Here is a 16,666-nt window from a genome sequence, read left to right on the forward strand (position 1 = left end):
GTTCAGACGTGGTCATAGGTTCAGACGTGGTCATAGGTTCAGACGTGGTCAGAGGGTCAGACGTGGTCATAGGTTCAGACGTGTTCATAGGTTCAGACGTGGTCATAGGTTCAGACGTGGTCATAGGTTCAGACGTGGTCTTAGGTTCAGACGGGGTCATAGGTTCAGACGTGGTCATAGGATCAGACATGGTCATAGGTTCAGACGTGGTCATGGGTTCAGACGGGGTCATAGGTTCAGACGTGGTCATAGGTTCAGACGTTGTCATAGGTTCAGACGGGGTCATAGGTTCAGACGTGGTCATAGGTTCAGACGTGGTCATAGGTTCAGACGTGGTCATAGGTTCAGACGTGGTCTTAGGTTCATAGGATGAGACGTGGTCATAGGTTCATAGGATCAGACGTGGTCATAGGTTCAGACGTGGTCATAGGTTCATAGGATCAGACGTGGTCATAGGTTCATAGGATCAGATGTGGTCATAGGTTCAGACGGGGTCATAGGTTCAGACGTGGTCATAGGTTCATAGGTTCAGACGTGGTCATAGGTTCAGACGTGGTCATAGGTTCATAGGATCAGACGTGGTCATAGGTTCATAGGATCAGACGTGGTCATAGGATCATACATGGTCATAGGTTTATAGGATCAGAGATGAGGAACAAAGATGAGGAACAGAGATGAGGAACAGAGATCAGGGATGAGGAACAGAGATGAGGAACAGCTGTAGATAGTCACCATGTAACAGGGATGAGTAACAGGGATGAGGAACAGGGATGAGGAACAGAGATGAGGAACAGCTGTAGATAGTCACCATGTAACAGGGATGAGGAACAGAGATGAGGAACAGGGATGAGGAACAGAGATGAGGAACAGAGATGAGGAACAGGGATGAGGAACAGAGATGAGGAACAGGGATGAGGAACAGAGATGAGGAACAGGGATGAGGAACAGAGATGAGAAACAGAGATGAGGAACAGGGATGAGGAACAGGGATGAGGAACAGAGATGAGGAACAGAGATGAGAAACAGGGATGAGGAACAGGGATGAGGAACAGGGATGAGGAACAGGGATGAGGAACAGGGATGAGGAACAGGGATGAGGAACAGAGATGAGGAACAGGGATGAGGAACAGGGATGAGGAACAGGGATGAGGAACAGAGATGAGAAACAGGGATGAGGAACAGAGATGAGGAACAGGGATGAGGAACAGAGATGAGGAACAGAGATGAGGAACAGAGATGAGGAACAGAGATGAGGAACAGAGATGAGGAACAGAGATGAGGAACAGAGATGAGGAACAGGGATGAGGAACAGAGATGAGGAACAGGGATGAGGAACAGGGATGAGGAACAGAGATGAGGAACAGAGATGAGGAACAGAGATGAGGAACAGGGATGAGGAACAGGGATGAGGAACAGGGATGAGGAACAGGGATGAGGAACAGGGATGAGGAACAGAGATGAGGAACAGAGATGAGGAACAGAGATGAGGAACAGGGATGAGGAACAGGGATGAGGAACAGAGATGAAGAACAGAGATGAGGAACAGCTGTAGATAGTCACCATGTAACAGGGATGAGGAACAGAGATGAGGAACAGGGATGAGGAACAGGGATGAGGAACAGAGATGAGGAACAGAGATGAGGAACAGCTGTAGATAGTCACCATGTAACAGGGATGAGGAACAGAGATGAGGAACAGAGATGAGGAACAGGGATGAGGAACAGGGATGAGGAACAGAGATGAGGAACAGAGATGAGGAACAGGGATGAGGAACAGAGATGAGGAACAGGGATGAGGAACAGGGATGAGGAACAGGGATGAGGAACAGAGATGAGGAACAGAGATGAGGAACAGGGATGAGGAACAGAGATGAGGAACAGAGATGAGGAACAGGGATGAGGAACAGGGATGAGGAACAGAGATGAGGAACAGAGATGAGGAACAGCTGTAGATAGTCACCATGTTTTAACTACAATCATAAAGTGTGTGTGTTCTCTACCGTAGCCAACTGGAGGCTGACTCAGGCCGTCAGCAGACTGAGCTAGAGGAGCTGCAGCAGAGGGTGACTAGTCTACAGACAGAGAAGAACAGTCTGCTGTTAGACAAAACCAACCTTACTGCTGACATCAAGAGTCTGGAGGCTGACCTGGAGGTGTCCCGACATGCTAACAGGTACCCTGACCCCTAACCTCACTGCTGACATCAAGAGTCTGGAGGCTGACCTGGAGAGGTCCCGACATGCTAACAGGTACCCTGACCTCTAACCTCACTGCTGACATCAAGAGTCTGGAGACTGACCAGGAGGTGTCCCGACATGCTAACAGGTACCCTGACCCCTAACCTCACTGCTGACATCAAGAGTCTGGAGGCTGACCTGGAGAGGTCCCGACATGCTAACAGGTACCCTGACCTCTAACCTCACTGCTGACATCAAGAGTCTGGAGGCTGACCTGGAGGTGTCCCGACATGCCAACAGGTACTCAGACCCTGACCCCTAACCTGACTGCTGACATCAAGAGTCTGGAGGCTGACCTGGAGGTGTCCCGACATGCCAACAGGTACTCAGACCCTGACCTCTGACATGACCCCTGACCTCTAACCTCACTGCTGACATCAAGAGTATGGAGGCTGACCTGGAGGTGTCCCGACATGCCAACAGGTACTCAGACCCTGACCTCTGACCTGACTCCTGACCTCTAACCTCACAGCTGACATCAAGAGTCTGGAGGCTGACCTGGAGAGGTCCCGACATGCTAACAGGTACCCTGACCTCTAACCTCACTGCTGACATCAAGAGTCTGGAGGCTGACCAGGAGGTGTCCCGACATGCTAACAGGTACCCTGACCCCTAACCTCACTGCTAACATCAAGAGTCTGGAGGCTGACCTGGAGGTGTCCCGACATGCTAACAGGTACCCTGACCCCTGACCTCTAACCTCACTGCTGACATCAAGAGTCTGGAGGCTAACCTGGAGGTGTCTCGACATGCCAACAGGTACTCAGACCCCTGACCCCTAACCTCACTGCTGACATCAAGAGTCTGGAGGCTGACCTGGAGGTGTCCCGACATGCCAACAGGTACCCTGACCCCTAACCTCACTGCTGACATCAAGAGTCTGGAGGCTGACCTGGAAGTGTCTCGACATGCCAACAGGTACTCAGACCCTGACCTGACCCCTGACCCCTAACCTCACTGCTGACATCAAGAGTCTGGAGGCTGACCTGGAGGTGTCTCGACATGCCAACAGGTACTCAGACCCTGACCCCTGACCCCTAACCTCACACCTGACATCAAGAGTCTGGAGGCTGACCTGGAGGTGTCCCGACATGCTAACAGGTACCCTGACCTCTAACCTCACTGCTGACATCAAGAGTCTGGAGGCTGACCTGGAGGTGTCCCGGCATGCTAACAGGTACCCTGACCCCTGACCTCTAACCTCACTGCTGACATCAAGAGTCTGGAGGCTGACCTGGAGGTGTCCCGACATGCCAACAGGTACTCAGACCCTGACCCCTAACCTGACTGCTGACATCAAGAGTCTGGAGGCTGACCTGGAGGTGTCCCGACATGCCAACAGGTACTCAGACCCTGACCTCTGACCTGACCCCTGACCTCTAACCTCACTGCTGACATCAAGAGTATGGAGGCTGACCTGGAGGTGTCCCGACATGCCAACAGGTACTCAGACCCTGACCTCTGACCTGACTCCTGACCTCTAACCTCACAGCTGACATCAAGAGTCTGGAGGCTGACCTGGAGGTGTCCCGACATGCCAACATGTACTCAGACCCTGACCTCTGACCTGACCCCTGACCTCTAACCTCTCTGCTGACATCAAGAGTATGGAGGCTGAACCATACCCTGTAAGGGTTGAGTGGCCCTGAACCATGAAAATGTTCCCCACACAGACCTATATATAGGGGATAGGGTGCCATAGGGCTCTGGTCTAAAGTGGTACACTATATATAGGGAATAGGGCTCTGGTCTAAAGTAGTATACTATATAGGGAACAGGGTGCCAGATGTGATGCGGTAACAGACAGTAGTTCCTGTATGTATCTGGAGACTCTGAGGGAACAGCTGTTAGCTCCTTGTATGGAAAAAAAAACAGCCCTCAATCTCAATGTGGCAATCACTCTGCAAGGTGTTAGAAATGTGTTCCTGTGATCAACACAATGCCCTCTGCCCCTCTCTCTCACTGCATCTACCTCCCCCTTCCCTCCTCTCTCTCTCTCTCTCTCTCTCTCTCTCTCTCTCTCCCTCTCTCACAGGAAGGCCCAGAGGCGTATAGGCCTGTTGAAGCAACAAGTTGATGACTCTATAGAGAAGGAGATGAGAGCCCATCACTACCTGTCCTCTATCGTAGCTCTGGCTGAGAAGACCACACAGGAGAGAGACCAGCTAGTATACATGGTATAACACACACACACACACACACACACACATACATCACATCAAATTAGTGATGGCTGTTTAACAGTCTGATGGCCTTGAGATAGAAGCTGTTTTTCAGTCTCTCGCTCCCAGCTTTGATGCACCTGTACTGACCTCGCCTTCTGGATGATAGCAGGGTGAGGAGGCAGTGGCTCGGGTGGTTGTTGTCCTTGATGATCTTTATGGCCTTCCTGTGACATCGGGTACTGTAGGTGTCCTGGAGGCCAGGTAGTTTGCCCCCGGTGATGCGTTGTGCAGACCTCACTACCCTCTGGAGAGCCTTGTGGTTGCGGGAGGTGCAGCTGCCATACCAGGCGGTGATACAGCCCGACAGGATGCTCTCGATTGTGCATCTGTAAAAGTTTGTGAGGGTTTTAGGTGAAAAGCCGAAAATCTTCAGCCTCCTGATGTTCACCGGGTGGACCATTTCAGTTTTGTTGGTGATGTGTACGCCGAGGAACTTAACTTTCCACCTTCTCCACTGCTGTCCTGTCGATGTGGATATGGTATAGATCTCTATAGATACGTATCACATCAAGACACATAGGGCTCATCATTGCAGGTAGACACCATGACAGAGATGGTATAGATCTCTATAGATACGTATCACATCAAGACACAGAGGGCTCATCACTGCAGGTAGACACCATGACAGAGATGGTATAGATCTCTATAGATACGTATCACATCAAGACACAGAGGGCTCATCACTGCAGGTAGACACCATGACAGAGATGGTATAGATCTCTATAGATACGTATCACATCAAGACACAGAGGGCTCATCACTGCAGGTAGACACCATGACAGAGATGGTATAGATCTCTATAGATACGTATCACATCAAGACACAGAGGGCTCATCACTGCAGGTAGACACCATGACAGAGATGGTATAGATCTCTATAGATACGTATCACATCAAGACACAGAGGGCCCATCACTGCAGGTAGACACCATGACAGAGATGGTATAGATCTCTATAGATACGTGTCGTGTCTTTGGCTATGCCGGATTAAGTAATATGACATGCTATTCTATAAAATCATTTCTCCGTAATTAATATTACCTGATTGAGCTAATCATGTAAATGTAATTAACTAGAGAGTCGGGGCACCATGAAATAATATTTATATAGCTGTTATCTTCCAAATAAACTCTTAAAGAACTAGTAATATTTTACGTCGTAAAGGAAAACCTAGCGGGCGGAACAGATATTACAGCTGGTTACACAAAAGAAAATGGCTGGGGTTGAGTGAAAGAGCGGGAAGACTGAGGAACAAAGGGAGAAGCTGTGCTATCGTAAATACAGTGTCTTATGCATTCTAAATTACCGGCCATTTGGAAAAGGAAAATGCAATAACAATTTACTCTGAGATGCGCTTCGGTAGGTTAGTGGTAGATGGAAGGCCGTGTTGCCCAACCGAGTCCTTTGAAGAATGTTTGGCTACGTTGTCGTAACGTCGTTGTGGGGTAGATGGGATACTCTCTGTTCCTTCCTAACCTGTGTTTGCAGCTGCTGTTGCTAACTCAACGGCTAGGAGGTATCACTTCTGTAGTGAATAAGAGTTCAAAGTTCACACCATTCGCAACCAAAGCTCACGCTGATGTTTGCTTCATTCTGTAGTTATTATCTGAACCATTCTGACATATGACCGTCGTCCTCACATTCTTGGAACAGGAGGTTATACTGTCTTCAAGGCTTTATATAGGAAGGTAGAGGAGGGCGTGTTTGAAAAGTTTTATAGCCCATGTCCCTTCACAGGGGCGGGCCACTGATTGAACAGAGCCCTAACCTTATGAAAACCCAAATCTCACATTTTAGAAGCTAAAATCACATTTCATCCCATCATGAATAATTTCATATTCAAACATTTAAATTGAACAGCAATTCCATGTGAATCCGATAACTCTGATGTGTAGACTTTCCACTGTAGAGTTTATGTCATCTTATCATTGATGAGAATGTCTCAGATGACAACCGAACTGACATCATATTCATTAAGTACCACCGCATATGTTCAATTGGTTGGATTACCAGAATATAGTTCATTTCCCCCCACCTTCTGATGTTCCCAGAATCTCTATGTTAACCAAGGGGTTTGCAAATGTAACTTCAGTAGGGTAGAGAGAGGAAAAAGGGGGAAAGAGGTATTTATGACTGTCATAAACCTACCCCCAGGCCAATGTCATGACAGCTGTTTCCTGAAGTCCACGATCATCTCCTTTGTTTTGTTGACGTTGAGTTAGAAGTTATTTTCCACACTCCCAGAGTGCCTACCTCCTCCCTGTAGCCTGTCTTGTCATTGTTGGTAATCAAGCCTACTAATGTTGTGTCGTCTGCAAACTTGATTATTGAGTTGGAGGCGTGCTTGGCCACGCAGTCGTGGGTGAACAGGGAGTTGATAGGAATTTTATGAATAAATGACTAAACAATATCCCCATTTTAAACAGAACTGTAACTAAGGTAACTTATACTCTGTTTTATTATATCTGATTAACAACATGAATTCATAAGTGAGGGATTGTGGAGCATGTAACAGGGGGGTAATTACATTAAATAAATACCATTCCAGCCTGGTTGGAGAAGATTGGAAGTGTTTTTTTTTCAGTAAGCAGAAAGAGTAATTAACCTATGGTTGAACCGACTCAACTGGGATGTTCAGATAAGACATTGTGTGCAGAAAGGGTAATTAACCTATGGTTGAACCGACTCAACTGGAATGTTCAGATAAGACATTGTGTGCAGAAAGGGTAATTAACCTATGGTTGAACCGACTCAACTGGGATGTTCAGATAAGACATTGTGTGCAGAAAGGGTCATTAACCTATGGTTGAACCGACTCAACTGGGATGTTCAGATAAGACATTGTGTGCAGAAAGGGTCATTAACCTATGGTTGAACCGACTCAACTGGGATGTTCAGATAAGACATTGTGTGTTTTCTTAGGTTTTCCATTAGCTGGAAATGTCTGCTGAAGGGTGATTGGATGAAAAACCTTCTGAAGTTATCGCGAATGAACTTTTGAACTGTTGGGAGACAGAATATTTTATGACCTATGATGTCATATTTTGTATATAAACTGTTGTTCGTGGTTACATGGCAGCGCGCTTCGAGAATAAATACTATTATCTATATTTGATAAGACTGGTCTGTGTCTATTTTATGCAAATAAGAATCTTACCAATTCTCATAAAATAGACTAAGTGAATTCAATTAATGAAAACATATTGGAATAATGAAATTATACCAACAGGAGTACAGGAGGGGGCTGAGCACGCGCCCTTGTGGGGCCCCAGTGTTGAGGATCAACTGGGTGGAGATGTTGTTTCCTACCCTCACCACCTGGGGGCGGCCCGTCAAAGTCCAGGACCCAATTGCACAGGGCAGGATTGAGACCCAGGGTCTCAAGCTTAATGATGAGTTTGGAGAGTACTATGGTGTTGAAGACTGTCTGACTGGTCAAAGAGCTCTATTACCATGTTATCCAACTAGATGCCTTTGAGGTATCTAAACAGCGTTGGCTCTTGGATTGGACCCGGTACCAGATGACCGGACCCAGAAGAACGACACGGGAGCTGTGAGACGGCAGATCTCCACAGCTGGAAATAAACAGCTTCAAGGTTCAGTGTTTTTCTGGAGTCCAGACTAGTTGGTCCTACCAGCCGAACCTGGACTCTGGAGGCTAAGTTGTCGGTCTGTTGGAAGTGTGTCTCAGTGGCAGGTCCAGTGTTTTTCTGGTGTCCAGACTAGTTGGTCCTGCCAGCCGACCCTGGACTCTGGAGGCTAAGTTGTCGGTCTGTTGGAAGTGTGTCTCAGTGGCAGGTCCAGTGTTTTTCTGGAGTCCAGACTAGTTGGCTGGTAGCTCTCTCCTGCCAGCCGTACCTGGACACTGGAGGCTAAGTTGTCGGTCTGTTGGAAGTGTGTCTCAGTGGCAGTAGTCTCTACGTCGTTACATACAGTTCATTGATCCATGTCCTCGACACATGTCTCCGAACATCTGAACAATAGAATCTTTTTTATTATTTTCTTTACCTTTTATTTAACAAGTCAGTTAACAACAAATTATTTTTTTCAATGACGGCCTAGGAACAGTGGGTTAACTGCCTGTTCAGGGGCAGAACGACAGCTCAGGGATTTGAACTTGCAACCTTTCGGTTACTAGTCCAACACTCTAACCACTAGGCTACCAGCTGGTTACTAGACCAACACTCTAACCACTAGGCTACCTGCTGGTTACTAGTCCAACACTCTAACCACTAGGCTACCTGCTGGTTACTAGTCCAACACTCTAACCACTAGGCTACCTGCCGCCCCTCCACTCTAACCACTAGGCGACCTGCCGCCCCTCCACTCTAACCACTTGGCGACCTGCCGCCCCTCCACTCTAACCACTAGGCGACCTGCCGCCCCCCACTCTAACCACTAGGCGACCTGCCGTCCCTCCACTCTAACCACTAGGCGACCTGCCGCCCCTCCACTCTAACCACTAGGCGACCTGCCGCCCCTCCACTCTAACCACTAGGCAACCTGCCGCCCCTCCACTCTAACCACTAGGCGACCTGCCGCCCCCCACTCTAACCACTAGGCGACCTGCCGCCCCCCACTCTAACCACTAGGCGACCTGCCTCCCCTCCACTCTAACCACTAGTCTACCCTGCCTCCCCTCCACTCTAACCACTAGGCTACCCTGCCGTCCCTCCACTCTAACCACTAGGCGACCTGCCGTTCCTCCACTCTAACCACTAGGCTACCCTGCCGTCCCTCCACTCTAACCACTAGGCTACCCTGCCGTCCCTCCACTCTAACCACTAGGCAACCTGCCGCCCCTCCACTCTAACCACTAGGCGACCTGCTGCCCCCCACTCTAACCACTAGGCGACCTGCCTCCCCTCCACTCTAACCACTAGTCTACCCTGCCTCCCCTCCACTCTAACCACTAGGCTACCCTGCCGTCCCTCCACTCTAACCACTAGGCGACCTGCCGTCCCTCCACTCTAACCACTAGGCTACCCTGCCGCCCCCCACTCTAACCACTAGGCGACCTGCCGCCCCTCCACTCTAACCACTAGGCTACCCTGCCGTCCCTCCACTCTAACCACTAGGCGACCTGCCGCCCCTCCACTCTAACCACTAGGCGACCTGCCGTCCCTCCACTCTAACCACTAGGCTACCCTGCCGTCCCTCCACTCTAACCACTAGGCAACCTGCCGCCCCTCCACTCTAACCACTAGGCGACCTGCTGCCCCCCACTCTAACCACTAGGCGACCTGCCTCCCCTCCACTCTAACCACTAGTCTACCCTGCCTCCCCTCCACTCTAACCACTAGGCTACCCTGCAGTCCCTCCACTCTAACCACTAGGCGACCTGCCATCCCTCCACTCTAACCACTAGGCTACCCTGCCGCCCCCCACTCTAACCACTAGGCGACCTGCTGCCCCCCACTCTAACCACTAGGCGACCTGCCTCCCCTCCACTCTAACCACTAGTCTACCCTGCCGCCCCTCCACTCTAACCACTAGGCGACCAGCCGTCCCTCCACTCTAACCACTAGGCAACCTGCCGTCCCCCACTCTAACCACTAGGCGACCTGCCGCCCCTCCACTCTAACCACTAGGCGACCTGCCGCCCCTCCACTCTAACCACTAGGCGACCTGCCGCCCCCCACTCTAACCACTAGGCGACCTGCCGCCCCCCACTCTAACCACTAGGCGACCTGCCTCCCCTCCACTCTAACCACTAGTCTACCCTGCCTCCCCTCCACTCTAACCACTAGGCTACCCTGCCGTCCCTCCACTCTAACCACTAGGCGACCTGCCGTTCCTCCACTCTAACCACTAGGCTACCCTGCCGTCCCTCCACTCTAACCACTAGGCTACCCTGCCGTCCCTCCACTCTAACCACTAGGCAACCTGCCGCCCCTCCACTCTAACCACTAGGCGACCTGCTGCCCCCCACTCTAACCACTAGGCGACCTGCCTCCCCTCCACTCTAACCACTAGTCTACCCTGCCTCCCCTCCACTCTAACCACTAGGCTACCCTGCCGTCCCTCCACTCTAACCACTAGGCGACCTGCCGTCCCTCCACTCTAACCACTAGGCTACCCTGCCGCCCCCCACTCTAACCACTAGGCGACCTGCCGCCCCTCCACTCTAACCACTAGGCTACCCTGCCGTCCCTCCACTCTAACCACTAGGCAACCTGCCGCCCCTCCACTCTAACCACTAGGCGACCTGCCGTCCCTCCACTCTAACCACTAGGCTACCCTGCCGTCCCTCCACTCTAACCACTAGGCGACCTGCTGCCCCCCACTCTAACCACTAGGCGACCTGCCTCCCCTCCACTCTAACCACTAGTCTACCCTGCCTCCCCTCCACTCTAACCACTAGGCTACCCTGCCGTCCCTCCACTCTAACCACTAGGCGACCTGCCGTCCCTCCACTCTAACCACTAGGCTACCCTGCCGCCCCCCACTCTAACCACTAGGCGACCTGCCGCCCCTCCACTCTAACCACTAGGCTACCCTGCCGTCCCTCCACTCTAACCACTAGGCGACCTGCCGCCCCTCCACTCTAACCACTAGGCGACCAGCCGTCCCTCCACTCTAACCACTAGGCAACCTGCCGTCCCCCACTCTAACCACTAGGCGACCTGCCATCCCTCCACTCTAACCACTAGGCTACCCTGCCACACAAACAAGAATCTCTTGTGTGATGTACATTACTTTACCACAGTTAGTAATCTCTGTCTTTCAAACAACATCATGTGTTTGGATGCAATAGCTCCTGTTTGTAGAAAGGGTTTTTGTGTCCATGTTGTTATTGAGCGTTAGGTAGTCAGGGCATTTTAACATCAATTCCTACTCAGGCGATGTAAGTCAGACACCTTTCCATTTCCTCTCAATGACTGACTACTCTGTGGAAGGCTGTTAGACTGACTGACTGGGGGGGGCTGTTAGACTGACTGACTGGGGGGGGGGCTGTTAGACTGACTGACTGGGGGGGGGCTGTTAGACTGACTGACTGGGGGGGGGCTGTTAGGCTGACTGACTGGGGGGGCTGTTAGACTGACTGACTGGGGGGGGGCTGTTAGACTGACTGACTGGGGGGGGTGTTAGACTGACTGACTGGGGGGGGCTGTTAGACTGACTGACTGGGGGGGGCTGTTAGACTGACTGACTGGGGGGGGCTGTTAGACTGACTGACTGGGGGGGCTGTTAGACTGACTGACTGGGGGGGGCTGTTAGACTGACTGACTGGGGGGGGGCTGTTAGACTGACTGACTGGGGGGGGCTGTTAGACTGACTGACTGGGGGGGCTGTTAGACGGACTGACTGGGGGGGGGCTGTTAGACTGACTGACTGGGGGGGGTGGCTGTTAGACTGATTGACTGTGGTCTTGTTAGTGGTCCACTGCTTTAATGAACCTATCTCCCTCCCTCCCCTCATTCCACCCTCCCTCCCCTCATTCCTCCCTCCTTCCTTATCCCTCTCTCTCCCTCCTCATCCCTCTCTCGCTCTCCCTCCTTCCTTATCCCTCTCTCGCTCTCATTCCTTCCTTATCCCTCCCTCCCCTCATTCCTCCCTCCCTCGCTCCCTCCTCATCCCTCTCTCGCTCTCCCTCCCTCCTCATCCCTCTCTCGCTCTCCTCCTCCACTCCTCTCCCAGATCCGTAACCCTCCCTGTCTCCTCTCTCCCTCCGCAGGCCTCGTCCCTAGAGCACGACAAGCAGGGGGTGATCAGCAGGATTGTGGAGGACACCGTGCGGCTCGGAAAGCTTCAAGAGAAGGTCAAGGTAAGGCTGCCACAACAACACCCTGACACACTAACTCTGAGCCCCCGACAACCATCCCTGAGCCCCTGACAACCATCCCTGAGCCCCTGACACACTAACTCTGAGCCCCTGACAACCATCCCCTGAGCCCCCGACAACCATCCCTGAGCCCCTGACAACCATCACTGAGCCCCTGACACACTAACTCTGAGCCCCCGACAACCATCCCCTGAGCCCTTGACAACCATCCCCTGAGCCCCCGACAACCATCCCTGAGCCCCTGACAACCATCCCTGAGCCCCTGACACACTAACTCTGAGCCCCTGACAACCATCCCCTGAGCCCCTGACAACCATCCCTGAGCCCCGACAACCATCACTGAGCCCCCGACAACCATCCCTGAGCCCCCGACAACCATCCCCTGAGCCCTTGACAACCATCCCCTGAGCCCCTGACAACCATCCCTGAGCCCCTGACAACCATCCCTGAGCCCCCCGACAACCATCCCCGAGCCCCCCGACAACCATCCCCGAGCCCCCCGACAACCATCCCGAGCCCCCCGACAACCATCCCGAGCCCCCCGACAACCATCCCTCCACCTTCACACACACTAATCCCCGAGGCGAGCCCTGACAACCAGTCCTGTTCTTGGGACCCATTACCCTTGCTGCCCCTGCTGGGGGGTGGAGTGTGAGTGAGTGAGGGGAGCCTCAGGGCTCCACACATCCAGTGTTCTTGTCAGAACTGTCAGGGGAGAGTGTGTAGGTGGGGAGAGTGTGTAGGTGGGGAGAGTGTGTAGCTGGGGAGAGTGTGTAGCTGGGGAGAGTGTGTAGCTGGGGAGAGTGTGTAGGTGGGGAGAGTGTGTAGGTGGGGAGAGTGTGTAGGTGGGGAGAGTGTGTAGGTGGGGAGAGTGTGTAGGTGGGGAGAGTGTGTAGCTGGGGAGAGTGTGTAGCTGGGGAGAGTGTGTAGCTGGGGAGAGTGTGTAGCTGGGGAGAGTGTGTAGCTAGGGTGAGGCCTCAGACAGGCCTCAGACAGTAGTCTGGGTTACCAACGACCGACAGGCCTCAGACAGTAGTCTGGGTTACCATCGACCTCCAGGCCTCAGACAGTAGTCTGGGTTACCAACGACCGACAGGCCTCAGACAGTAGTCTGGGTTACCATCGACCTCCAGGCCTCAGACAGTAGTCTGGGTTACCAACAACCGACAGGCCTCAGACATTAGTCTGGGTTACCATCGACCTCCAGGCCTCAGACAGTAGTCTGGGTTACCAACGACCGACAGGCCTCAGACAGTAGTCTGGGTTACCATCGACCTCCAGGCCTCAGACAGTAGTCTGGGTTACCAACGACCGACAGGCCTCAGACAGTAGTCTGGGTTACCATCGACCTCCAGGCCTCAGACAGTAGTCTGGGTTACCAACAACCGACAGGCCTCAGACAGTAGTCTGGGTTACCAACAACCGACAGGCCTCAGACAGTAGTCTGGGTTACCATCGACCTCCAGGCCTCAGACAGTAGTCTGGGTTACCATCGACCTCCAGGCCTCAGACAGTAGTCTGGGTTACCAACGACCGACAGGCCTCAGACAGTAGTCTGGGTTACCAACGACCGACAGGCCTCAGACAGTAGTCTGGGTTACCAACAACCGACAGGCCTCAGACAGTAGTCTGGGTTACCAACAACCGACAGGCCTCAGACAGTAGTCTGGGTTACCAACAACCGACAGGCCTCAGACAGTAGTCTGGGTTACCATCGACCTCCAGGCCTCAGACAGTAGTCTGGGTTACCAACGACCGACAGGCCTCAGACAGTAGTCTGGGTTACCAACAACCGACAGGCCTCAGACAGTAGTCTGGGTTACCATCGACCTCCAGGCCTCAGACAGTAGTCTGGGTTACCATCGACCTCCAGGCCTCAGACAGTAGTCTGGGTTACCAACGACCGACAGGCCTCAGACAGTAGTCTGGGTTACCATCGACCTCCAGGCCTCAGACAGTAGTCTGGGTTACCAACAACCGACAGGCCTCAGACAGTAGTCTGGGTTACCAACAACCGACAGGCCTCAGACAGTAGTCTGGGTTACCAACAACCGACAGGCCTCAGACAGTAGTCTGGGTTACCATCGACCTCCAGGCCTCAGACAGTAGTCTGGGTTACCAACGACCGACAGGCCGATGAATGAAGTACGGTTACAGCTGCCAGCCCGGCCTCCCCTGCCTCCCCTGCCTCCCCTCACCCTTTAATAACCATGACTGTAATGGGAGGAAAGGTTGTTGTGTTTATTTAGCTGTAATGTTAATGCTACAGAACGCCAGCATCCATGTAGTTTTTCTTATTATCAGTTTAGCATTCAGTCTTAGCGGGGGTAGGTACCTCTCTATGTCTCTGTCTGTGTCTCTCTATCTGTGTCTGTCTGACTCTCTCTGTCAATTCAATTCAATTCAATTCAAGGGCTTTATTGGCATGGGAAACATGTGTTAACATTGCCAAAGCAAGTGAGGTAGACAACATACAAAGTGAATATATAAAGTGAAAAACAACAAAAATTAACAGTAAACATTACACATACAGAAGTTTCAAAACAGTAAAGACATTACAAATGTCATATTATATATATATACAGTGTTCTAACAATGTACAAATGGCTAAAGGGCACAAGATAAAATAAATAAGCATAAATATGGGTTGTATTTACAATGGTGTTTGTTCTTCACTGGTTGCCCTTTTCTCGTGGCAACAGGTCACAAATCTTGCTGCTGTGATGGCACACTGTGGAATTTCACCCAGTAGATATGGGAGTTTTTCAAAATTGGATTTGTTTTCGAATTCTTTGTGGATCTGTGTAATCTGAGGGAAATATGTCTCTCTAATATGGTCATACATTGGGCAGGAGGTTAGGAAGTGCAGCTCAGTTTCCACCTCATTTTGTGGGCAGTGAGCACATAGCCTGTCTTCTCTTGAGAGCCATGTCTGCCTACGGCGGCCTTTCTCAATAGCAAGGCTATGCTCACTGAGTCTGTACATAGTCAAGGCTTTCCTTAATTTTGGGTCAGTGACAGTGGTCAGGTATTCTGCCGCTGTGTACTCTCTGTGTAGGGCCAAATAGCATTCTAGTTTGCTCTGTTTTTTTGTTAATTCTTTCCAATGTGTTAAGTAGTTATCTTTTTGTTTTCTCATGATTTGGTTGGGTCTAATTGTGCTGCTGTCCTGGGGCTCTGTAGTGTGTGTTTGTGTTTGTGAACAGAGCCCCAGGACCAGCTTGCTTAGGGGACTCTTCTCCAGGTTCATCTCTCTGTAGGTGATGGCTTTGTTATGGAAGGTTTGTGAATCGCTTCCTTTTAGGTGGTTGTAGAATTTAACAGCTCTTTTCTGGATTTTGATAATTAGTGGGTATCGGCCTAATTCTGCTCTGCATGCATTATTTGGTGTTCTACGTTGTACACGGAGGATATTTTTGCAGAATTCTGCGTGCAGAGTCTCAATTTGGTGTTTGTCCCATTTTGTGAAGTCTTGGTTGGTGAGCGGACCCCAGACCTCACAACCATAAAGGACAATGGGCTCTATGACTGATTCAAGTATTTTTAGCCAAATCCTAATTGGTATGTTGAAATTTATGTTTCTTTTGATGGCATAGAATGCCCTTCTTGCCTTGTCTCTCAGATCGTTCACAGCTTTGTGGAAGTTACCTGTGGTGCTGATGTTTAGGCCAAGGTATGTATAGTTTTTTGTGTGCTCTAGGGCAACAGTGTCTAGATGGAATTTGTATTTGTGGTCCTGGTGACTGGACCTTTTTTGGAACACCATTATTTTGGTCTTACTGAGATTTACTGTCAGGGCCCAGGTCTGACAGAATCTGTGCATAAGATCTAGGTGCTGCTGTAGGCCCTCCTTGGTTGGTGACAGAAGCACCAGATCATCAGCAAACAGCAGACATTTGACTTCGGATTCTAGCAGGGGGAGGCCGGGTGCTGCAGACTTTTCTAGTGCCCTCGCCAATTCGTTGATATATATGTTGAAGAGGGTGGGGCTTAAGCTGCTTGTCAATTAGGGTTTGATTGTCAATTAGGGTGTGCAGGGTGAATACGTGGTCTGTTGTATGGTAATTTGGTAAAAAGCCAATTTGACATTTGCTCAGTACATTGTTTTCATTGAGGAAATACCATCAACACCACAGGCCTTTTTGGGTTGGAGGGTTTTTATTTTGTCCTGTAACTCTTTCAATGTAATTGGAGAATCCAGTGGGTTCTGGTAGTCTTTAATAGTTGATTCTAAGATCTGTGTTTGATCATGTATATGTTTTTGCTCTTTATTCTTTGTTATAGAGCCAAAAAGATTGGAGAAGTGGTTTACCCATACATCTCCATTTTGGATAGATAATTCTTCGTGTTGTTGTTTGTTTAGTGTTTTCCAATTTTCCCAGAAGTGGTTAGAGTCTATGGATTCTTCAATTGCATTGAG

At 50.8% G+C, this 16,666-nt stretch overlaps 1 protein-coding gene across 25 annotated transcripts in view; it reads left to right on the forward strand.

Annotated features, from left to right (window-relative positions):
- Positions 1-16,666, forward strand: part of cep89 (centrosomal protein 89) — a 251,940-nt gene that overhangs the window by 174,179 nt on the left and 61,095 nt on the right. For all 25 annotated transcript variants that reach the window (XM_031812671.1, XM_031812681.1, XM_031812674.1 and 22 more), the window contains exons 16-18: positions 2,005-2,172; positions 4,272-4,413; positions 12,139-12,228. In XM_031812671.1, the coding sequence (XP_031668531.1) occupies positions 2,005-2,172; positions 4,272-4,413; positions 12,139-12,228 (400 nt within the window). The remainder of the gene's footprint in view (positions 1-2,004; positions 2,173-4,271; positions 4,414-12,138; positions 12,229-16,666) is intronic.

This window comes from Oncorhynchus kisutch, unplaced genomic scaffold (assembly GCF_002021735.2).
Source record: "Oncorhynchus kisutch isolate 150728-3 unplaced genomic scaffold, Okis_V2 Okis03b-Okis08b_hom, whole genome shotgun sequence".
Classification (NCBI taxonomy): Eukaryota; Metazoa; Chordata; class Actinopteri; order Salmoniformes; family Salmonidae; genus Oncorhynchus; species Oncorhynchus kisutch.